The 26,335-nt window shown below is 37.3% G+C and overlaps 1 protein-coding gene across 1 annotated transcript; it reads left to right on the top strand.

Moving 5' to 3' along the window:
* Positions 1 to 3,766: 3,766 nt before the first annotated feature.
* Positions 3,767 to 25,908, top strand: LOC124712315. Its single transcript, XM_047242608.1, has 3 exons — positions 3,767 to 3,780; positions 17,544 to 17,714; positions 25,560 to 25,908. Exons 1-3 carry the CDS (start codon positions 3,767 to 3,769, stop codon positions 25,750 to 25,752), a joined length of 378 nt encoding a protein of 125 aa, XP_047098564.1. The 3' UTR covers positions 25,753 to 25,908.
* Positions 25,909 to 26,335: the final 427 nt, after the last annotated feature.

Genomic DNA, 26,335 nt, shown 5'->3' with positions numbered 1-26,335 from the left:
CAATTAAACAGAGGGTAAGCAACTAATTACACATTATGATGTACAACAAAAAACCACACACAGAGTAGGAAACATAATACAAAGACAGGTGCTCAACATAGCATATAGAACAAACTCAGAGGACCAACTACTGACACTGCTAATATGGTATGCACCATCTAACGAGCAATTGCTCTCTGCATGTATATCTTGTCTGAACATGTAGGAATCTCAGCACCAAATAAATAGAAAACCTTACATCATTAGAAAGTAGCAGCTCCAACACATTTTTAGAGTATCTAATGGTACAGATTCTCCATCTAACAAATATAGAAATCGGATTGAAAGATCTCAAAACTAGTAATAGCTTTCACAAAAACGTCACGATTGAAGTGAATTATCATATATAAAACGAACAGGGCAAGGAAAAGCCATACTAAGCGAATACATGTCACACTGTCACAAAGGAATTGCAAATACTGCTTTGAGAGGGTATTAATTTAAATCAATGGGGAAAATTCAAAATTTGTGCCAGACCAGGATTCGAATTTGGGTTTCCTGCTTACAAAGCAAACGTGCTGACTACAGCGCCGTCCAGGCACAATAGGCATCACAACTGCAAGGAATACCTTAGCATGTCTCCCAACAGATCTAAATTCTCAACTTATCCACACACTGCTAATTAGTGTCCCTTGCCCATTGTCCCCAGATTTTCACAGCTATTCGTCGATTGCTGTAAGAGTTCTAGGCTGGTGCCCATCTGCACTGAAGAGATCATATATCTATATATTTCTTTCTTTCTTTCTTTGGACCATTTCCCCCACCAACATTGAGTCGGCTGTGTTATTATGGGTTTGGCAGTGTTAGTTGCAGAGGGTGGCCAGATGCCCTTCCTGCCACCAACCCGAAACCCCCGGTATGGAAGTAGTGTACCCCAGCTGTCTGTGTCTAGTGTAAGCCATGAAATAGTGTGAATGCGTCCAAATGTCTGTGAGTTGTATAACTGAGGCAGTACTTTTCGACCAGCCCAGTATTCACACAGTGGGATGTGGAAAAATGCCTAAAATCACATCCAGGCTGGCCAGAATACCCGCCCTCGTTGCTAATCCGCCAGGCATCTTCGATCTGGGACCGGTGCGCCTAACTGAGTCCAGGAAGCAGTGCAGTAGCGCTCTCAGCTACTCTGGCGGGTATCTATCTTTCTTTGTCCATCTTCAGAATGAAATACACCACTGGTTCTATTTATTAGGATCTGACAGTTTGTTGACAGTGTTCTGGTGGTATGCACAGGTCTTGTAATTATTGTAAAAAATGGGACCGCTGTTTTCCACATGTAGTGATGGTGCCTAATAGTGAGCCAGTTGGGTTCTGTAGGATTTACATAAGGTAACTTTGGTTGCCTAGAAATCAATGTGAGTTCACTTTAGACCAGTGTAGCACAGGAATTACATCAAGCATGAAAGGATGCAGGTGGTTCACAGTTGTCAGTGTGTATTCGATTACCACCACAGGGCTCATGCAAGTGTAGAAGAATATCTCCTGTAGCATAATACTGCTTGCACCAGGCTGTATCCATGGTGTGCTGGAGGTTCTGAGTCGTCATACACCTCGATGAGGGCATTAGTGGAAGTGACCATCAAGCTAGTGTAGCCAAAATGTGATACACCCAAAGAGCTGGCATGTTTCCATTCACTGATCGTCGAATCTTAATGGTCCCATAAGCATTGAAATCGTAACTGGCGATGTTGTTGGGACAATATGTGACATATAAAGGGTCTGTTGCAGACTTCATTATCAATAATGTGCAATGAAGAGTGTGCTCTGAAACACTTCTCCATGCAGCCAGCTGGAGTGACCCAGCGGTTCTAGGCGCTACAGTCTGGAACCGAGCGAGTGCTACGATCGCAGGTTCAAATCCTGCCTCAGGCATGGATGTGTGTGACGTCCTTAGATTAGTTAGGTTTATGTAGTTCTAAGTTCTATGGGACTGATGACCTCAGAAGTTAGGTCCCATAGTGCTCAGAGCCATTTTTGAACTTCTCCATGCACCAGAGTAATGATCCCATGGGGATTCTAGCTCAGGCAACAAAAATTCAATGAATTCAGTTTCTCCCTAAATAAAAAGTACAGTTTTTCAAATCAAAAATCTTCCCACTCTTAATACAGTGATCACAATGTGATTAAAATTAAGAGATGCCAAATGCTAAAATTAATCAATTAAAATAATAAACATGAAATATTGAATTAATTACTTATATTTTTATATGAAATAATTTTCATTTGAATTTCATAACAATATTTATTTTTCTAGAAAATCTAAAATAAATTTTTACTTAAAAGATACAAAAATTTTTCTTTGTAAATACGAAATAGAAATGCTCAGATTACAAAATTTGCATAATTATTATAGAAAAAATAAGCTCAAAGGTTATCACAATTAAATAAAAAAGAAATTAATCAAATTGTTATTAATTATAATACAAATGATCTGGAATATAAAACTGTAAAACAACTTTAAATATAGATGAATAAAAAATTCAAAAATTTATCCTGAACTTAATAACAGTTAATTCATTTGATTGAAAATAATTAGGATAATGGTATTAATAATGAATTTGAGAATAAAAGCTTAAATTAACTTCGAAATATTTGAAAACAAGAAATTTAATTGGATATCCTAAACTTATTAAATAAGAATTAATTAGATGACTTATCTGGTAATAAGTATGCATCCAGTGTTTTTTTAAATTTTAAGTACAATTCATACTCCCATACACTTGTTTTCAAGATATTGAGGGCGTGTCATCAGATGGAGGCGTTATAAGAACATTATGCTGTAGACCATGTGTAGCTAGATGCTGTGCTGATGCTGCAGCCGAAAATGATGGAAATTTAGTAATTGGTGATGAAACATTTGTGAAACTGGAAGTTTGTTATGTTTTAGGTATTTACAGTGCACTGCCTTGTGGTATCCACATCAAATTTATTCGTACAATTTACATTACAAACTATATACACAAATATACACAGTACTTAGCTGCACTTGGTTTTACTATGACTCATAGACAGTAAACAGTGGGCATTTTTACAAAGAATATCAGTCAAGCAGTAGATGAAATTCTTGAAGAACCAAAAAATTATTTTCTTATAGAATTAACAGACACTGAAAAATATGAGGAAAAAATGAAATATTCCCATAAATGTTCATGCACATGAGGGGGAAAAACCTTAAATATATCCTCTTTCCCATAGAAAAAACAAACCAGAAAAGCATTTTAATCTTCTTTTAATTAAATATGAAATTAATTCTCCATATTTTAGGATAAAAGACATATCTAGATTAACTAGATGACAATCAATTAAATATTAAGAAAAAACGATAGTAAGAAACAAAAAGAAGTAAAATAATTATGCCAAAAAAGGAGAACAAAATAGATTTAAAAATTATAATAATAATGTAAAAGTGCTTTAGTAATTTATGCCAATATCGAATGTTTATTAAAATATACTAGCACTTATCAAGCAAAATCTTGATCAATCTTATACTGATAGATATAGCATTTACAATTCCTTTAAGTTACTATATAAAAGTTTCTAATGGTGATCGTATACCACCTGTGGAATGTGAGTTAAAGACACTCCCAAAAATTTGTAGAAATGGTGAAATGAGAGTCTAGTGAATTCGAAGTGTTATGTGATAAAAATGTTACAATAATAATGCCTAAAGAACATTATATAAATTTTAATATATTTGAAAAATGTTTTATGTTTCAAGGGAAATTTACTGATGGAGGAAAAAAGGTAAGCGATCATTATCATTTAACAGAAATATTTCAAGGGGCTGCCAGTAAAGTTTGTAATATTATTTATAAAAATTCTTCTTTTCTCCAAGGTTATATTCATAATTCAAGTGTTCTTCTGAATATTGAACAATTATAATGAAGTCCGATGCTTCTTTACAGAGCATAGGGGAATGATGTGGGAGACCCACACCGCTTTACTAGGCAAGGTTCTAGTGGAGGTGGTTATCCATTGCCTTCCTCCAACAATAATGGGGATGAATGATGATGATGAAGATGAAACAACATCCAGTCATCCAGTCATCATGAGGCAGGAAAAATCCCTGAACCCACCAGGAGTCGAAACCAGGACCCTGTGCTCGGGAAAGAAGAACGCTACTGCGAGACCACGAGCAGCATTTCATTTACTAAATTAGTTTAAGACCAATTAAAATTAAGTTTTTTGAATGCTTTCACATGTATCCCATTAAATATTTATTAATTATCTTCTGTTTTGGAATAAGCACAATTTAGAGGAACAACAAAATATTTCAAATTCAAAAAATTCGATTTAATCTTTACAAGAAGACTCTATTCATAGGTATATATAGAAACTGAAGAAAAATCAAAGTAAATAAAGTTACATAAAAGGATTTTTTCTAATCATGACTTAATAAATCCAATATGTAATATGAAAATTTGTTTGGGAAACATTTAGAATGAAAAATTTGGAATACTGCACAAAATTATATAATGAACCTCATGTTTTGATATTGGGAGATTCTTAAGAAAATTTCAGAGATACATGTATTAAGTTTTCTAAACTCCCTCCTTCTTGGTATTATACTACTCTGGGTTTATCTTGTGACACTATGTTAAAAGTACTGTAATTGAACTAGAATTATTAAACGACTATGACATGGTTTCAATGCCTGAAAAAGATTTGATAGTGGAGGTATTTCTCACAGCATTAAAATATATGCAAAAGCAGATATTATAAAGACTCAAAAAATTTTATTCCTGAAGTAAAATTCAAGTTATGCAGCTTATTTAGATACTAATATTTTATGTGGTTCGGTTGTGTGTCTCAATTTTAAGCATTTAAAGGATTCCAGTGGTTAGACACAAAAAATTTTAATTTCTAAAAAAACAATTTTAAAAGTCGATTTCGAATCACACAAAACTACTTAATTTATACAAAGATTTGCTTTTAACGCCAGTAGGAGGACAAAAATTAATAACATCAAATAATCGATAAAAATATGTGGTAAATCATAGCTATATTTTAAACAGAGCATAAATCATGCATTAAAATCTATAAAAATCCATGGGATATTAAGTTTTGAACAACTTAAAAAAGTGACTCGATTTTACTACAGAACTGAGAATAAAGGTGACTAAAGATTTTGAAAAATGTTTTTATAGATTAAAATAAATAATTCTGTTTTTGTAAAACGATGGTCAAAAAATAGACAAAATATTAAAACAAAATCAAATCCCAAAACATGCGTGCAGTATGTTCCAAAACCAAACTATGTACATGACGATGTTTTCAGAAAAATTAATAGAAATGTATATGAAAAAAAACAGTTATGATTCGATAAACCTGTTTATATTAGGGTGATTATTTTACATATTTCTAAAATTAAAAAATGTAAGTTTTTCATAGTAATGTTGTGAAAGCATAATATAGAGGACATGCTAATTTATATTACAAGGACACAGATTCATTTACATACAAATCAAGAACCTAAGATTATTCTAACGTTATGAAATCGATGCTGTACGAATTATATATAAGTGATTGTTCAGAAGACAATATTTATGGATTACCACTAATAAACAAAAAAGTTTTAGTAAAAGTGGGAGATAAAAATTTTGGAAAAATCGTGGTACACCATGTCAGTTTAAAATCCATAATGTATGATTATAGATGTGAGAAAAAATATAATATAAGAAATCTGAAGGCGTTAAAAATTTGTAGTAACTGTGAAATAACTTTCAATGATTATTAAAAAGATTTTAGACAATAAAATAAAACAACATAGAAAAATGAATTTGATTACATCTTAGAAATGCTAATTATTGAATGCTGAAAAATTGCTTTAAGTGTCTACCATGATAATAGATTTATATTAGAAACCAGGACAGATACTGTACCACATAGATATTATAAAATAAAAGAATTAAATATAAACAATTAAAGAAATAATTAAATCTTAGCACATTTAAAGTTTTCTAATGGTAAGTTTTTTTTATGTACTCCAACTAATTCTTTAACAAATCTTCCTAGAAACTAGATATTTTTCAGAATATTTTGATATATATTTTTGATATTAGGCACTCTTTACAGTGGTTAGTGTTACAACAATTTTTAAAATATTATTCCTTTTTTGGAGGATCATAAATACAAAAAATAATTTTGAACAAATTTAGCTCTTTCTACCAACAAATATACTTTTTACTCCCTTTTTAAAAAGCTTGTATTTGTACAATAAATAATTTTTATATTCACTTTGCTTCTTTATGATGCAACTAATAAATAATTGTATTTGATGATAGATTCTTTTTTGCTATTTGTATTTCTTTATTAATTTTTTTTCTTGCTGCACAAAGGACAAATAACTTTAATTGCATTCTCCATTTATGTTTAAAAATCCCTAAAACTTGAAAAATGAAAATGAAGGAATAAATATATATTATAAAATTTTTTATAACAAGTGAAAGCGTATTTAAACCATGCTAACAACTTCTTTAAATTTAATAATAAACAAGTTTTAACGATTATTGATGAAGAAATAATCCTTGATCTTTATGTGAAATGGACTGCCAATATTTTAGGATATGAATGTCCCCATAGTGTTATATAACCTTATGTTAAAAATTGTTGTAAAATTATACGCGTTTTAATAGTGATAAAACTCCAGAATCTAAAAAATTACATCCCTTAAAAATTATCAACGTGCCTGCGTTTTTTTCTTTAGTGTGAGTTCCAAAATGCCTAGTCTGAATATTTCCTTTATTGGGCTTGTGAAGCAGCTTCACCTTCTGTTCTTAAACATGATAATTTATAAAATTGGAAAAAGAAATAGAAAATTATCAAAATGAAATAAAGAACTAAAAAATTTAATCAGTAGTCATAATAGACATATGGAGTTTTTGAGAGTGGCTTTAAATTAAATTACACAAAATGTTCTTCCATTAACACAAAATGCAGTATTAAGATCAACATTTTTTCTTTTATAATTATTTGATAACAATATTATTTCTAATTATTATGTTGTTCAAACACATAGTAAAATTCTTCAAAAACAAATCAATACTATTAACAGTAGACATCCAATTTATGAAGCAGTGTTACAACTTTATTATGATCATAATTTGCTTAATGAAAGAAAGATTGAAAGTTGTTAGTTGTCGCAATTATTTCAATAAAAGTGAGGAGCCAATTAATTTTTTAATAATTATTTTTCTATAATGTTCATAACGATTTTTTTTACATCTAACACACAAAACTCACTAAATCCGTCTGATCCAAACTGCTCGAATTTAAAATTCCTAAATATTTCTGACATTTGATCATTCTTATTAAATTTAATTTTAATATCGAAATGTACTCTATCTTCTCTGATAAAACAACTAACGTAGTTGGCATTACACATGCTACCAAAGACAGTGAAATTAGCAATAACAATTTCCATTTAGACAAACAAAAATTTTATATAATAATTATATTTGTATGCATCCAACTGTATTTTGAATTATCTAGTTCTAACGATTTAACATATACATCATCTCCTCCCCTTCTTAACATCTTCTGAGCAAGATATATGACATGATAATTTGCTTTTGTAGTTCTTCATAAAAATATCCTTTATTTTATCTTCACCTAAAACCTTTAATTTATATGTGATTAGATTAGAATAAATATTGCTTTCAGTTACGAAAATTTATTTTGACCAATTAGCTGTATAGCCTTCTAAAAATTCCTTTAATTTCAGTAATTCTAACTATTGCCATCTATGTATTTAGACTCATCAATAGATACAAATACATTAACTTCTGTGACTTCATTTTTATTGTCAAATACTTGTATTACTGCATTCATTGACTAATTTTAAGACTATAGTTCTCTAATTATAATTATCTTGAAAAGCAAATTACTTCATCAAATGTAATTATCTTTACATCTACTGGCATAATTTTAACAGAATCATTTAATATTATTGTAGAAAGGTGGATACAAAACCGATTTCTAATGATACAGTGTCACCAGTCACATTGTAAAGTTCATAAAAAAGGTAATGTAATATCAAAATTGTGTCAAGATTGATTTTTATTTACATTTTGACCAACAACACCTGCAACATAATCATAATCAAATTAAAAATTTTTGTCCCTCTCCTATAATAAATGAAAATTTGATATTTTGTTTATCATGAATTTTTTGGCATGTTGATTTAATATATGTAAGTAAATTTGTTACTTCTATTTCTATTTTTGTTAAGTAATTATTTAGTTGCAGGTTATTTAATGCAAATTGTTGTTTAATAATATAATAATTAAATTGTATTTGAATAGTCATATAATCAGCATTTGTGGAAATATCTTTTAATTGATTTTGTAAATATTGTTTAATAACAGTATCATATTAACTTATTGGATTTTACAAATTCTTCCTTTAAAACTAAAACAGGCCTTGGTGATTTTGAAAAATTTTATTTAATTCTTTCTGAAATTGTTGAATCATATTTTCTATTTTTGAATTGAATGTTACTGTTTTTTATCTACATGATTCTAAAGCAGGTATCATGTTTTCTAATGCTCACAAATTTATTTGGTGACCTTTAGGTTGCACCTTATTTTCGAAAACGCCCATTCACTATATTAAAAATTTTATTAAACTTATAAATTATAGGTCAATAGTTTTCTCAGAAATAGACACAAATGACCACATATTATTACTTCATTAAAATTGTGAATTCGTTGACCATTATAAGACAGCTCACTTCAGCCAGGACCTTTAACCAACTCTTTGGGATTATTTCCTTCAAATAAAACAAACACCAATTTTTTATCATTATTCTTATGATACATCTTGTAAGTATCATCTTTACCAGAAACATCTAACTTAAGTATCCCAGATTCATACTGTCTAGGATGATTAGGTAATTCATCAATCATAAAGACACCATGAAAGAATTTTTTTTAGTGTTTTTTGCTCCAGTGTCAGCTTTCTTCTGTACTGCTAAATCATGTCATTTTGTTCTTCAAATTCGTGTTCTTTTTGATTATCATCTATTACTGTTTCTGCTAAGGTACCGAGTACCCTACTGGTAGCAGCTAAATATGGCAATGCCATCAAAATAAATGGAAGAAATCATCCTCCACGTTTTGTTAATCTGCAACCTTCTTTCTTTTTTGTTAGATAGTCTATATACCCTATGTTTGTCTGCTTTGTGTCTTTTTCTATATCTTTATGATCGCTGTATGGAAAAAATCATGATTTTTAAAAGCTTCATTTAGTGAATCTATTCCTTGATTGCCTCTGGCTAATCTCCCTTCTAATTTTGTTCCCGACCCTCAATAATTACAACCAGGGAGGTGCATTTCAAATGGTTATTTGTTAACTAAAGTATTAACTAATCCTTTTCCATATTTTTCTGTTTTCCAAAACGTGTGTGGCAAATTATTCAAATATAGTTTCAGATAAACTATTGGTTTTGGATTGTTGATAATGACGTAACTAAATTTATTGGTTAAGATGTGTGTTATTCCAACTTTTTCACTGTGATAATTTTTATTTCCATCAAATTCTTCTCCATGAATAACTGCTAATACATCAATTACATCTCTTATCTATAATATAATCCACTGGACTTCCTGTATGTTTTTTTTTAATTCAGTTCCAGCTCTTTTCTCATCCACACTCTGCAGTGAATCATCTGCATTTCTTTGCCTCAATGCTGGCAGAAAATCAGCGACAGTTTCTTTTATTTAATATTTATATTTATTACATGCACTTTATTTTATTTTAGTCAGATTATTATCAGAATATATTGCTCTTGAATAGTACAAAATATACAACTTATTTAATAAATCAGAAACTGTAACTCTTGTATTCATATAATCTATAATAATTTGTATTTTAGTTAAAAGATTTATTAATCTGTTCCATGATGAGACCTTTCACAAATAGTTAATTTATCTGGATCGAATTTTATTGGTAATTTACCAACAAATTTAAATGTACCAACAGGTCTAGACCCAAAAACCTTGTCTTCACTGTGGTTAAGATATTCTAGCATTCTTTCACTTATGTTTATTTTTTAGTTGTTTTCTTGTTTTTATTAATATTCTCTTCTTTGTAGTTCTTCAATTAATATTGTATTTCTAACTTGGTTAACGTACAGTGTCATTCATCACTTTACACTGCTTAATTGCATGTATGTCATTAAATTCTTCAAAATATTTATAGCCAAACCATCAGCTTTGTGAGTTTTCTGTTCTGTTTTATTGCTTTCAGAGATGATCGCCGTTACCTTCAGTACTGTCTTTAACTTTTTCGATTGCTTCAATAACTGGCTGACATTTTTCTTACATTTTTCAGATTCTCATCTTGGTTGTTTCTCCATTTTTTTAATCCCTCTTTTAGTTGCTGCTTTAACTTTCTATTTCTATTAGCCTTTTTAATAATCTCTGGGCTGTACTCATTATGTGTACTCTGCTGTTTTGTGCAATTGTATTTTGCAGACATTTAGTAAGGATAAAAAGCATGAATGATTTAATTTTAACATTCAACGTTTTGCAAGTAACATTCAGCATTTTATATTCAATGCTTATGTTTCATATTTGGCGTTCAGGGTTTATTGTTATGCTTGACGATTATGTTTAACGATTAGCTTTGTGTTTATGTTTTTAATAAATTTTTAATCTTATATCTGTGCTTATCATTATTAATTTTTCTGTCATATCTGTTATAGCAATAGTTAATTTACCTTCATTCTTGCATTTACGATACGTTTCTTTCAAAATCATCAAATTTTAAATCGCCACCGACCAATTCAAGATAAATAAGATTTAAATTCGTATTGTCTTTTCTAAAATTATTTTAAAAATTTATTTTACCTCTTACAAATTGTTTTGGTATCTTTGAGTATGTCTGGGCTAAATAGAAACAAACCATTTCTTGTGTCTTCCTCTAGTATAATATTCTCTAACTACATCCTCACTTTTGAGAATCAAATCATCGAATGCGACAGCTGAATTACCTTGACATTCATTGAATGATAAAATTTTGTCATTATTTTCGATAAATTGCTAGAATGTAATAGTAAATCATTACCATTGTTTCCCTATCCACTTGGGCCTATTATTACACATCAAATAGAGTTAAGTAAGTTCTTGCCATGCTTATTTTTCGATTTCTTCTCAGCAGCTATTATCTTTGGATCCTAATAAGTTTTATTCATTTAATAATTTTTTATTAATACAAATGAGTGTCTTTTTCAATTAAGTGGTAAGCCATCTGATCTCAAAAAAAGATTGACAGTACCTTTAAGAGATTGCTATGGTAATTTTTCACTAGTCGACTTGTATACAACATTTTTAATGTGAAATGCCATATATTCTAATTTTTGATACTATACATCGACTTAGAAATAACTGTAACAGACGAAACTGGTAATTTGACTAACTTAGTTTGTATGACAGTTGTTTCTGCCAGTAGCTCAATCATAAGATAAACGTGCGGGGGCTTATCGTGAGGTGCTGCAAGTCTGCATGGAAGGTGTGGTGCTCACTACAGTCTTCATCGTCTCCTGGCTGCTGGCGTCTCCAGTAGGCAGCGCTGGCGGCGGCACGTCTACAGAATCGTGTGCCACAACTGACTTCAAATGAAGTGCCTCATTGTTATTTCTGCATTTAAGTTTCCTGTGTTATTCGTCAAAAATATTAAATAATGTTTTCAGTGCCAAAACCCAACTGTGGTTCGATTTTTGTATCCACTTGCAGCAAGCCGCAATAAACGACCAAATTAAGTACCGCAGTGGTATTGTTTATCAAAAACACGTCTAATTTGGTTAAAACTGATAAATCAATGGCCAGACATCGATGATCAGGGAGCATCGTAAGCATTGTCAGAGCCTGCCTTCCCGGTACTGGAAGTCAAGCAAGGCAGGACACACCACTTGTCTAACCCTGTATAAGGATTTTTCTAGAAGAGAGCAATGAGGATTTTTTCCTGCATAGTAATAATCTTAGGACGTTACCCATTCTCTTCTGTGTAAAATGGCAACTCTTCCACATGCACTAAGATGACAAACGTCATGGGATACCAACTAATGTCGTGTCGGACCGTCTTCTGCCCCTGTAGTGCAGAAACTCGATGTGGTATGGACTCAATAATTCACTGGAAGACTCCTGCTGAAGTTCTGAGCCATGCTGCCTCTATAGCCGTCCATAATTGCCAAAGTGTTGCTGGTCCCGAATTTTGAACACGAACTGGACTCTCGATTATGTACCACAAATGATTGATGGGATTCGTGTCGGGCGATCTGGGGAGGGGGTGAAATCATTCCCTTGAATTGTCCAAAATGTTCTTCTAACCATTTGCGGCCCAGTGACCTGGAGCATTATCATCCATAAAATTTCCATTGTTGTTTCGGAACATCAGATAAATGGATGACTGCAGATGGCATCCAAGAAGCCGAATATAACCATTTACCGTCATTGACCCATGTAACCGCAGCTTGCAGCACTATGGAGCCACCAGCAGCTTGCACAGTGCCTCGTTGACAACTTAGGTCCATGGCTTTGTGGGGTCTGTGCCACAACTCGAACAGTGCCATCAGCTCTTATCAACTAAAATTGGTATTCATCCCACTAGCTCACGGTTTTCCAGTCGTCTAGGGTCCAATCGATATGGTCAAAAGCTCAGGAGAGGCTGCCTGTGATATCGTGCTGTTAGCAAAGGCACTCTCGATAGCCATTTGCTGACATAGCCCAATAAAACCACACTACACTGTCGTATTCGAATCAAGAACAGTTGCCAACATCAGTGAGTTAGAAGTAGATATCGTCAGAGTAGTGTAACCACTTAAATCACTTAATAAAAGCAAGTCTTCCGGTCCAGACTATATACCAATTAGGCTGCTATCAGAGTACGCTGATGCAATAGCTTCATCCTTACCAGTCATATACAGCCAACCAGTCTACGAAAGAGCCATACCCAACGATTGGAAAATTGTATGGGTCACACCAGCATTCAAAAGAGGCAATAGGAGTGATGCAGTAAATAACAGACCTATATAATTAACAGCGATATGCAGCGAGATTTTGGAACATATACTGTGTTCGAACATATGAATTACCTCGAACGACCTATTAACGATCAGTCAACACGGATTTAGCATAGTCCTTGTGAAACACAACTAGTTCTTTACGCACACAAAGTGTTGAGTGCTATCGACAAGGGATTTCTAATTTATTCCTTATTTTAAGGTTTTCACAAAGCTTTCAACGCCGAGGTTAGCGGAGCACGCAGATAAAGTTCAAAGAAGAGCATCACGTTTTCTTCTGTCGAGAAATCGCCGAGAGATGTCACTGTCCTGATACAGGATTTGGGATATACATCATTAAAAAAAACTACGTTTCTAGCTGCGGCGGGATCTTCACACGAAATCACCAACTTTCTCCTCCGAATGCGAAGACATTTTCTTAACACCGACCTACGTAGGGAGAAAAAATCATTATAATAAAATAAGAAAAATCAGAACTCCGCACGCTGCTCGAGGGCGAATAATGGGAGATTATAGTGAAGGTGGGAAAGATACAGATGTTCGTCTTTTTCCGCACGCTGCTCGAGAACGAGTAATGGGAGATTATAGTGAAGGTGTTTCGATGAGCCCTCTGCCCTCTGATATGTAGAATACCCATGTAAATAATGACATAGACGTGAATAGTTTCACCCACTTTAGAGGAAATAATTAAAACTACATGCAAACAGAATATAGTTTTATGCAAAGTTTAATCGTACGCCAGTTGACCTGTGTACTCGTCTGACGAGAAGTCCTTTTCATCCCGTCATCAAATTTCATTAATTGTTAACGTATCCATCTCCCTCCTAAGTTTTCTAACTTACCAGACCTGTTATTGGGGTCTAACCTCCAACGCTCTTTCCTGAATGCTGAATGCCAGTTTTATCTTTCGTGCTGATGACGTCCTCGAGAATAGTCCCCACCAGGATAATCGAATCGGGGTCTATTTTACCTCCAAAAGGTTTAAAGCAACATGTTACCACCATCATTTTCCTTTTTGGTTCATGTTTAACGACCAGATCCGTTGTAGTTGCATCTGCTGCATGACTACTGCATCCTTGTGGCACGCAAGCCACTCCACCACGGCAAGATCAGTGACTCCTGAGGGGATGGGAATAGATCAATACACCGCTATTTTTATCACAGATCAGCCACTTTTGCATGATCTAGTGACCTAACACAATCACCAAAGTATGTCAGTCGGTGAAAATGTAGACATCGTATGGCATTATTGACTGGGATATCCTCACGAAGTGGGCCGGCCGCGGTGGTCTAGCGGTTCTAGGCGCTCAGTCCGGAACGGCGCGACTGCTACGGTCGCAGGTTCGAAACTTGCCTCGGGCATGGATGTGTGTGATGTCCTTAGGTTAGTTAGTGTTGTGACTTGGCAAGACAGCCAAGCCACTATGACCGGTAGCCGAAAGGCACGCGTTTGAGCTCACGCAGGGTGGCGTGAGGTCTGGAACAGGTGATGATGATGATGATGTTTGGTTTGTGGGGCGCTCAACTGCGTGGTTATCAGCGCCCGAGGTCTGGAACAGTTAAAGGAGTTGAGTCTAGTGAAAATAATACGTAGCTGTTGGAATACTTAACTTTAATCCATAATTGGTGAACATCGGTCTGACGGTACATGCATCACAAGATAAATAGCAAATGATAATGGCGCCTTGCTAGGTCGTAGCAAATGACGTAGCTGAAGGCTATGCTAACTATTGTCTCGGCAAATGAGAGCGTAATTTGTCATTGAACCATCTCTAGCAAAGTCGGCTGTACAACTGGGGCGAGTGCTAGGAAGTCTCTCTAGACCTGCAGTGTGGCGGCGCTCGGTCTGCAATCACTGACAGTGGCGACAGGCGGGTCCGACGTATACTAATGGACCGCGGCCGATTTAAAGGCTACCACCTAGCAAGTGTGGTGTCTGGCGGTGATACCACAGTTAGGTTTAAATAGTTCTAAGTTCTAGGGGACTGATGACCACAGATGTTAAGTCCCATAGCGCTCAGAGCCATTTGAACCATTTGACCCTCACAGAGTGGGTTCATCTGTCTGTCGGAAAAGGTGGTCAACCTTAACGCACACTGTGCCCTTTCATTGCGGATATGTGAGAGTTGTGTCGGGTGTATATTTCTAGAGTGTAGTTGACTGTAATAAATGCGGGCATGTTTGTGTTGTATGATGACTACCAGAGACAGGACAGGGTGAAACCATAGCAACACAGAGCCTAATCCTCTCCAGTGCCACTAAACGAACCGCTGGGCTTAACATCCCCATTAGGCGGATATATTACCATCCACAACGTCACATGCCCTCACTTATGAGACACAACAGGGAAAATGCTGTAGGATGAAGGAAGGAATTAATATTTGTACTAACAACAAAACCTAAGTTTCCTGCTTACTTAGGAGACGCGCTCACAGTTGCGCCTCACTGTTTCTCCGTATATGACAGCTGTGCAGAATAACACACTATGTTCCCCGCCCCAATACAAATTGGAATTCACGCCTTATGTTATTGCTACTCCGCTTCTAAACTCGCACCAGTATTGCAGAGGCTCTCTAATATTGGAATAGTACCCTAGCAAGTGGTGCCAATCCTATCTGTACCTCAGACATACGTGATATACACTATGTGATCAAAACCATCCGGACACCTGGCTGAAAATGACTTACAAGTTCGAGGCGCCCTCCATCGCTAATGCTGGAACTCAGTATGGTGTTGGCACACCCTTAGCTTCCACTATAGCAGACATACTTTCAATCAGGTGCTGGAAGAGTTCTTGGGGAATGGCAGACTTTTCTTCACGGAGTGCTTCACTGAGAAGAGGTCTGGCAGGAAGTCGGCATTTCAAAACTTCCCAAAGGTGTTCTATAGGATTCAGGTCAGGTCTCTATGCAGGCCAGTCCATCAAAGGGATGTTATTGTCGTGTAACCACTCCAACACAGGCCGTGCATAATGAACAGGTGCTCGAACGTGTTGAAAGCTGCAATCGCCATCCCCGAAATGCTCTTCAACAGAGGAAAGCAAGAAGTTGCTTAAAACATCAATGTAGACCTGTGCTGTGTTACTGCCACGCAAAACAACAAGGGGTGCTAGCCCTCTCCATGAAAAACCCGACCACCGCCTCCGAATTTTACTGTTGGCACTACACACGCTGGCAGGTGACGTTCACCGGGCATTCGCCATACCCACAACCTGCCACCGGATCAACTTATTGTGTACCGTGATTCGTCACTCAACACAACGTTTTTCCACTGTATAAGCGTCCAATGTTTACGATCCTTACACCAAGCGAGACGTCGTTTGGAATTTATCGGCGTTGTGTGTGGCTTATGAGCAGCCGCTCGACCGTGAAATCCAAGTTTTCTTACATCCCGCCTAACTGTCATAGTACTTGCAGTGGATCCTGATTCAGTATGGAATTCCTGTGTGATGGTCTGGGTAGATGTTCGGCGGTCTCTGTCAATCAACAGACTTTGCTATACATGTCCCTTCACGTTTCCAGTTCACTATCACATCAGAAACAGTGGACGTAAGGATGTTTAGGAGGATGAAAATCTCGCGTACAGACGTATGACGCGATTGACACCCAATCATCTGATCACGTTCGAAGTCCGTGAGTTCCGCGGAGCGACCTTTTCTGCTCTCTCACGATGTCTGATGACTACTGAGGTCGCTGACATTGAGTAACTGACAGTAGTTGGCAGCACAATGCACGTAATATGAAACGTAAGTTTTTGGGGATTTGCGGATACTTTCGACTACATAGTGTATTAATCGTATACAGCTAATGTTCCAGAGATATACTGAGTCTCACCTTTCTCTACGATAATGATGTAGGCTGAAGCAAAGAATTAATATTTAAACCAGCACCAGGATTCGAGCCTGGGCCTCCTTGTTACGAGACATAAGTTCTAAATCAGGAACATCGACTAAATGATTAACATATCACCTATGGTAAGGTGCTATTGCGATATCAGAGAGATTCAGCAACACTGAGTTTAGAAGGGTGCTCTTAAAGGCCTGGGGCACTAATTGGAATTTGGAATGCGAGAGGCAGTAATGCAGTCCGCGAAGCTGTGGTAGCCAGAGTGTCAGGGTGGCGCAATGGATAGAGCCTCCACCTAGTTAGCAGGATACCTAACGCTGGTATAAATTTTAATCCATTGCTTCAGTCTATACCATTGTCATAGATAAAGGTGAGACTCATTATGTCTCAGGACCATAACCTGTACATGAGTAGCACAACAGAGAGGTTTAGTGAACAGAAATTTACTTCACCATCTCTACCCCACTTGTCTGACGAATACTGGCAGTGACAATTTCATCCATCACCAAGAGTCGAATCGACTCATCTCCGAGTCGAACACAACTACACAGATGTTTGTTAGCGACCTCAGCTGGCATTTCTTTGTCCTGCGCAATACACATTTCCGGTATCTTAACAAAATGTGTTGTTGTCCGATGCAGACAGCTGCAACAGCAGGCCTCACGCGACATTTGCAGCTCTCTTCTGCTGCGCGGGGCACGCAGCCGTCGCCAGCGCATGATGTATATAAGGGACGAGGAGACGCCAGAGCTGCATCAGTCGTCATGGCAGCCTCCACCAAGTCTCTCCTGCTCCTCTGTCTGGCTCTCGTGGTAAGTGCGACTGCGTTTCCATCTTCTCTTCACGTAGGCGGTAGCCTATGGCTCGGTACTGCACCAACACTTATCAAGGTGTGGTCATTTGGGGTGTCTCAAATGAAATCTGGGTCCGAATTGAGGTTTTCTTAGTAGTGAAGACGCAACGTGACAGCTTGGATGTAGAGTCGTCGACAGATGTGAAAGTAACATCAAGTGTTCTGGGTGGTGCAGAAATTGTCAGCTTGTTCCAAAATGTCTAGAAACGTGAAACTGAGCACTTCTCAAAACTCAGAAACGTATTATTTTTCGTCTTCTAGTGCTGGTCCATTCCGGATTTTGATAACCTTCATAGCTACATCATTTCTGCTTGTTTGAGAAAGTTCCTGAGTCGGACTTCTTTAATACGGACATAAATTCTTTGTGAGTTATCCCATTCGTTGTTAATGTTAGTCCCCAGATATACCATTTTTGTTTACTCTTGCAGTAAGTTTACCATTAACATTTAGATGACAGCTTGGTAAATTTTTTTGGCGACGACCATTACTTTTATTTTATTTATGTTCAGTTCTAGCCTGTAACTCTCAGTACTTCCGTTGACTGAGGACTATTTAAGGTGTCAGCCGATATTGGTGTATCATCTATCCCACTGCATCTTAGCATCTCAATCACCTCGTATTGTTGTACTCTATCAAAGGCCTTCTGATAATAAAAAGGTTTAGACCTCACTATACATGTCCACACATCTAGTATAAGACCTGAATGCAAAACAAACGTCATGCGTACCGGCAGTATTTCTGAAGACACACTGTGTAGGTACAATTCCTTCTTCACAAACTTTTTAGGTTCTTTTGTGAATATTTTTTTAGAAATATTTTCAGGGGTCTCTTCGCGAATCTCTAGCACATGCATGTCCGTCTTATCTAGACTTCAGTTGTGCTAGTTTTCCCGGATCCGAACAGAAATCTTTGCAGATCTATGATTTAGAAAGACGCTTACATCTCTAGAGCGAGCAGCGAGATTAACACTAAAGACTATGCTGGATCGTAACGAATTTCCAGTGCATGCAAAATCAGGGTTCACTAATGTCGAAGAAAATGCTGTTCATGAAGCTTAATATGAAGCTATTTGTAGATACCCTAACACATCGATGGTGGACGCTGTCTAACTTTTTGGGGAGAGTTAAGCCACAGATCTTACTCCCTCAGCCGAGCCAGCATCAAACATAGATTTTACAAAACAGTAAAAGGTATAACATGTCTTCACCTGTGTCCACCTACTGAGATATATCAGAATATTTAGAGCATTAAAGGTTCTCGTTTTAAGTATTTTAAGGGTTGTAAACAAGTAAGCTGATCGTCTAATTTGAGGTCGAAAAATATTACTGTTTCTTTTAAACTGAGAACGGCATCCATCATTAGTAATTTTGATGTATATTTTCAAATAACACACATACTTTTCTGAGGGGAGATTGTAAAACCTACGGCTTCCGGCTACACATTCGACTTCCTCAACACCATTCGTATTTCATGTGCTGTGATAGATAAATTCGGCCCAAAACTGCGTATGATTTCACAGATACAGGTTGTCTACACAATGTATCTCACAGGAAATTGTACTAATCAAATCTTGAAAAAGAACTTTTAGAAACATATGTCCAGACTCGAATAATTGTTGAGATACACTATAGCAGCAGCTTACTTTGATTACCACTGGTTGCGATACATCCCTCATCCCACTTTCCCAACGAGTCACCAACTGATGTAAATACAGTTTGCTGCCGTCAATTTTTTTTACATGCATGGCACACACACACCTTGAAAGTCTCTTCGGGTTTGGTGCCGGATCCTAAAATCAACTTGACTCGATATTTCGGCGACCCAACTGTTCGCTATCTTCAGGAAAGTGCTGCTTATGCTGATGAGTCCCGCTGAGAACACGTCAGGTTGCAAATAGACGTCCTATATAGGCCACCGCTCAGTACACGGCGCATGCGCCGCCCATCACGGTTTCTGCCTTCCAAAACAGGGAGGTGGCGCCGCCCTTAGTGAAACACTGCTGGCAACGATATATCGCAATCAAGGGCGCACCGAAGAACGTTCAGTTTTGATGCGAGATAATACAGGATTCCACGTTTTGCTAAGAGGAAACCCATTGTCTCTGTTGATTAAATTATCAGTCAACCTAATTTCAATCGCCTCTTTATACACACTGTTCCAAAAACAGGAAATGTTGGCAACCACAACAGTACCCTCAAATTTCATTTTGTGTCCCTCATTTAGGCAGTGTTCTGCTACCGCCGATTTTTCCGGCTGTTGTAGCCTCGTATGTCGGCGATGGAGGTTGAAAATGATGGGATGCTTCCGTTGCTAGATGTAATGATTTATAAAAAACCAGATGGAACTTTGGGACACAGTGTTCACCGAAAGCCGACACACGCAGATTGGTATCTGCATCCTAAGAGTTGTCATCCACCACACCAACGTAGTGGCGTCCTTAGGACTTTGGTACGGAGAGCATATGTCATTTCCGATGCAGACAGCTTAACCCAAGAACTTGAGCATTTGATGACTGTTTTTAAGGAAAATGGGTACACCGAGAAGCAGATTCGTCGGGCTATGGAGTTTGGACCATCTCCGAAGGTGTACGAAGAGGAACATGGATCTGTGGCCTTTCTTCCTTATGCTGGAGGCTTATAGCTTAAGATTGGACGAATTTTAAGGAATTTTAACATTAAGAGTGTTTTCCGTCCACCTTCTAAGATTAGGGCTCTGCGTGGCTCTGTGAAGGATGATTTGGGGCTTAGGAAACACGGGGTGTACAAAATTCCATGTCAATGTGGGAAAGCTTACGTTGGCCGTTCTATTCGCACAGTGCAAGACAGGTGTGTGGAACATCGTCGACATACGAGGCTACAACAGCCGGAAAAATCGGCGCTAGCAGAACACTGCCTAAATGAGGGACACAAAATGAAATTTGAGGAAACTGTTGTGGTTGCCAACATTTCCGGTTTTTGAAACTGTGTATAAAGAGGCGATTGAAATTAGGTTGACTGATAATTTAATCAACAGAGACAATGGGTTCCCTCTTAGCAAAAATCCTGTATTATCTTGCATCAAAACTGAACGGTCTTCGGTGCGGCCTTGATTGCGATATATCGTTGCCAGCAGTATTTCACTAAGAGCGGCACCACCTCCCTGTTTTGGAAGGCAGAAACCGTGATGGGCGGCGCATGCGCCGTGTACTGAACGGTGGCCTATATAGGACGTCGATTTGCAACCTGGCGTCAGTTCTGAGCGGGACTCATTAGCATAAGCAGCATTTTCCTGAAGATGGCGAACAGTTGGATCGCCGAAATATCGAGTCAAGCTGATTTTTGGATCCGGCAGCAAACCCGAAGAGATTTTCAAGACTTATTACGCCGGGAAAGCCTACGTAATCCCACACACACTTGTTAGATATGTACCTACTCGATACTATGGAATAACACTTTGCCATTAAGTACTCGCATAGGCAGAAATCTGAGTGATTAAGCACATGTCACTGGGGCTGCTCGAACAATTTATCTCTCACTCAACGTTTGTGTTAGTCGCTGTCGTAGTACAGATGATCGGTAGGTGACCTCTCCTACGTAAATTACATTCCTTGTCTTTCTGCGAGGCCGACAATGTCCAGTGTTGCGGGTAATTTTCCGTTCGACAGTTGATAATAAATAGCACATGTTAATTTGGCCGGTGAAATGTATGGCCCTTGTAGTGCGCCAACGACAATTCCTACGCATCCATCGATACTAAAGCGATGCTTATGTCTTTCTTTCATGACCACACGACAGTTTGCATCTGCCCACACATGTTTATTATTGTAATTTATTGCCACTCTGTGTGTGAATCCCAATTCATTCGTTAGTAAAGTGCAATTTCTACACAGAGAATGTTCAGCGATCCTTCTTAGAACACGTCTATAATTTGAGATGGTGGTGTTTTGGCACGAGGGCTTTAATGCATTGTAAGTAATTATTATTTCGTGTGGCTCAGTTACCGCGTGCAAGTCTTTTCAATAGACGCGACTTCGGCGATTTGTGTGTCGCTAATTCAATTATCCAGCCGGGGAAATGAAAGCACAATTTAATATGGAGTCTGAATCACATGTCGTTCATCACAATTCTTTACATCACAGAGAGGTGAATGATAGATCAAACAAACTGAAAATTTCCGGCCGGGATTCGGTCTCGCAACCTCTCGATCTCCAGACACGCACTTTACTGTTACACCACAGCGCTATATGTGATTTCGACAAAGTAACAGCTCGTTAGAACTGAACTCGCAAGAGCATGGTTCATGCCTTCAGCAGTTCAAGTTCTTCGCGATCTGCTTCTGGATTGTCTCCTCCTCGATACGTTCGTCCCTCTCCACACCTTGTGTGGACAGCACGAGACCTCCCAATTTCTTAATCCGAATCGTCCCTTTATATGCAAGTCTTTTATAACACTGCTGAACATTTGTTTCGGTTGTAATATGACACTGTACGTGTAGTTCACCGTGCACTACACATGTCAGTCGATTAACGCAGGTGGCTAAACCATACCAAAATACCACGATTGTTACTTGCCGCATGAAATAATAGGCAATTCACTATTTACATTTTTCGCAAGGAATATCCAATTTCCTTCTGGTCAGCACTACGTCAAAACGATATGCACTTGACTCAGCGTAGAAGAGAGTTGGAAGTGCCTTCTGTGACAACAGCATCCATAGGAGACTAAGTAAAGACACGAAGGTGAAGAAATGAGAATAGTACGTCAAGACGAAGGCAGCTTAAACATCTCTACACTGACCTTTCTCAACGCATGTAAAATAGTTCTTATCTCAATAAACAATTGTTCCCATACTAATATTTATATACGATTTTTCTCTAGTTTTGATAAATAACATCTCCTGTTTATATACAATGTGTTACAAAAAGGTACGGCCAAACTTTCAGGAAACATTCCTCACACACAAATAAAGAAAAGGTTATATGTGGACATGTATCCGGAAACGCTTAATTTCCATGTTAGAGCTCATTTTAGTTTCGTCAGTATGTATCAAATTTTAAATTTTCACAGTCAACATGTGTGGGCTGACGAGAATCCGCACGCAATTGTGCAATCACGTCATCAACACACATTTTATGTAAACGTTTGGACAGGCATTGTTGGTGATGTCTTGATTGGGCCCTATGCTCTTCCACCTACGCCCACTGGAGCACGTTACCATGATTTCATACGGGATACACTACCTGTGCTGCTAGAACATGTGCCTTTACAAGTACGACATAACATGTGGTTCATGCACGATGGAGCTCCTGCACATTTCAGTCGAAGTGTTCGTACGCTTCTCAACAACAGATTCGGTGACCGATGGATTGGTAGAGGCGGACCAATTCCATGGCCTCCACGCTCTCCTGACCTCAACCCTCTTGACTTTCATTTATAGGGGCATTTGAAAGCTCTGTCTACGCAACCCAGGTACCAAATGTAGAGACTCTTCGTGCTCGTATTGTGGACGGCTGTGATACAATACGCCATTCTCCAGGGCTGCATCAGCGCATCAGGAATTCCATGCGACGGAGGGTGGATGCATGTATCCTCGCTAACGGAGAACATTTTGAACATTTCCTGTAACAAAGTGTTTGAAGTCACGCTGGTACGTTCTGTTGCTGCGTGTTTCCATTCCATGATTAATGTGATTTGAAGAGAAGTAATAAAATGAGCTCTAACATGGAAAGTAAGCGTTTCCGGACACATGTCCACATAACATATTTTCTTTCTTTGAGTGTGAGGAATGTTTCCGGAAAGTTTGGCCGTACCTTTTTGTAACACCCTGTATATACGATCATCTTTTTTAAACACCCTACATAACTAGCAGTATATCGAGATATGACAAATGTTCATTTACATCTGTTCTCTGCAAACCAGTGACACTCTCCCGTTTGTCAAACAAATATGTGACCAACAGTACTGTAGTTCGTTCATACGCTCAACACAGATGCAGACAGATGAATACAATCCTGGATGATTCTCTCATGGATTTTATAAGCAATTTCCTTTGTAGACTCATAGCATTTTCCCAGTAGCATACCAATGAAGCCAAGTCCATGGCTTAATTTACCTATAATTGATCCTAGGTGATCATTCCATTTCACATCCCTACAAAAATGTTACCTCCGTCTCGCCTCCCTCCTCCGAGTTATACGTATGAGTTGAATGATTCCAGTTGTGACTCATTTTCATTTTTGGAAATTTACAGGGGCTATCCATCCTTTGCACTACTTTGAAACCTTGCAGGAATTAACGGAGTATTTGTGCAGCTTTTTCTTAGAGTAATTTATTATAACGGTATCCTCTGTAAGAGGTGTTAGATCTTCATTACATTGTCTGCTAGATCATTGACACACGATGGACGGCAGTGGTCCCGACACATTTTCCTGCAGTAATCGTATGGGTAATTATAGAAGATAGCATGCTGCATCCTTCCTAACAAGTCCTCCATCCCTGTACAAAATGTATTTGACATTACATCAAATCGTACTTTCGTTAATAAGCATTGGTGTGGTATTGAGTCAAATGCTTTTCCGAAGTCACGAGATGTGTAACTAGCTCATTTCTTAGATCGGTACAATCTACAAAGAAAATTTAGAGTGATCGGTTCCAACTTCTTTCAGTTCCTACTGCGCTGAGACTAATTATGTGTCATCAGTTTCTGAATGGCTTTATTCGGCTCACCACGAAATCCTCTTATGTGCCAACCTCTTGATCTCAGAGTTGCATATGCAGCAACGCAATGTCTTCAGTTATTTCTTGGATACATACCATTCTTCGTCTTATCCTACAGTTTTTATCCTGTACACATCCTAAGTGCCATGCAAATTATTTCTTTATGCCCTGACACATGACCAGTCATCGTGTCTGTACTTCTTGTCAGTGTTTTCCTTATATTTTCTCTCTTCGCCGACTCTGCAAAGAGTCTCCTCATTTCTCATCTTATCAGTCCAACTAATTTTCAACATTCTTCTACAATCCCACATTTCAGACACTTCCATTCTGTTCTTTCCCAGTTTCTCCCACAGTCACCTCGGTACAGTGCTTTACTCCAGATATGCATTCTTATAAATTTCTTCCTTAAATTAAGATCGATTGTTTATAGTGATGGACTTGTTTGGTCGAGGAATGCCCTCTTTGCTTGTGCTAGCCTGCTTTTTATATTTTCCTTGCATCTTCCATCGTGCATTGTTGTGCTTCCAAGGTAGCGAGATTACTTGACTTCATCTACCTCCAAGTCTGCAGTTTTGATGTAAACTTATATCGGTTTCACTTCTGCTGATTCTCAGTACTTTCGCTTCTCTTGGTTTCACTCACAGTACATATCCATGTGGGAAGACATCAATCTGTTCAACACGCCGTGTAATTCTTTCTCACTTACACTAATAATACCAAAATCATTGATATGCTTTCATCTTGAATTTTAATCCCATTCCTGAACATTCCTTTTATTTCCATCACTGGTTTTTCCATTCATAGATTGATCCATAGGGGTAGAAGTCTGTACCTCTGTCTTAAAACCTAAAAAAATCCAAGTACTTCATTCTTGATCTTGCATTATTATTTTTACTCTTTGATCGTTGTACATATTATCTGTTCTTTTTTCTGACTTACATTTATTGTCCTGAGGATGTCGTACGCCTTGCACTTTGTACATTGTTCGAACGCTTTTTCTAGATCGATAAATCATATGACCACATCTAGATTTTTCTTAAGACATTGTGACTGAAAAAGAAGTTGATGGTTGCGTCAGTTTCGAAAGCAACTTGTCGCTTTGTCTGCAGGTCGTGGCCGCGATGGCGCAGGAACCTGCAGACGTACAAGCTGTCCCTAGCGGAGATGCCGCCAGCAACCAGGAGCCGGTACAACCGGTGGTGGGCGACGGAGCTGCTGGGGACCAGTTGCTGCAAGACCGCTGGGGGGCGTCCATTTCCTTCCATACCGGCTGAACGAACTGCTGGCAGACTCCAGAAATAGGAAGCTCTACTTTGCTATAAACGTTTCTTTCTTTACAGATTAGACATTTAAAATACTTTTCCTTTTTCTATATCAAGAGCTTCCTTTTCATTTCTCAAAATTCTAAACGAAAATGTATTACAAAAGAATAAATAAATTTTAGAATTCAAAAAAGCATTACTGACGTCATTTATTTACTAAATATTTTTCTATTTTAACTGTTACCCTAAGAGAAATTCTGGAATAATGTTTCCCACACAACTCTTTATTTTCTGGTTTCTGACTGGTCTCTCACTTAGCAATAAAAAAGACTGCATGTACCCTGAGCATTTACTTGACACAGTAGCCTGACATCTGTACAAATGAAAACGAAAATACTTGCGATGGAGTCTCCAAAATTTCTTCACCGATTGCTTAGAAATTTTGACACAACATTGCGTTGTTTTTATATACCTACTGGAGCGGCATATGGTACATAACTACATATATAATAATAAAGGGGATACGATTTTTGAAAAAAAAACTCATCTTGTTTTGTTGTACCACTAAATTCTCTGAAAGTTCTTCACCAATTGCTTCGAAATTTTGACACAACATTTCAGCG

Source organism: Schistocerca piceifrons, chromosome 8 (genome assembly GCF_021461385.2).
Source record: "Schistocerca piceifrons isolate TAMUIC-IGC-003096 chromosome 8, iqSchPice1.1, whole genome shotgun sequence".
Taxonomy (NCBI): Eukaryota; Metazoa; Arthropoda; class Insecta; order Orthoptera; family Acrididae; genus Schistocerca; species Schistocerca piceifrons.
Note: the sequence above shows the minus strand (reverse complement) of the source record. Positions and strands in the feature narration are given on the sequence as shown.

Excerpts from the sequence above, each read along its gene's own strand:
- LOC124712315 (XM_047242608.1), top strand. Across the intron at positions 17,715-25,559 it reads TCCTCTGTCTGGCTCTCGTG|GTCGTGGCCGCGATGGCGCA; the intron begins GTAAGTGCGACT and ends CTTTGTCTGCAG.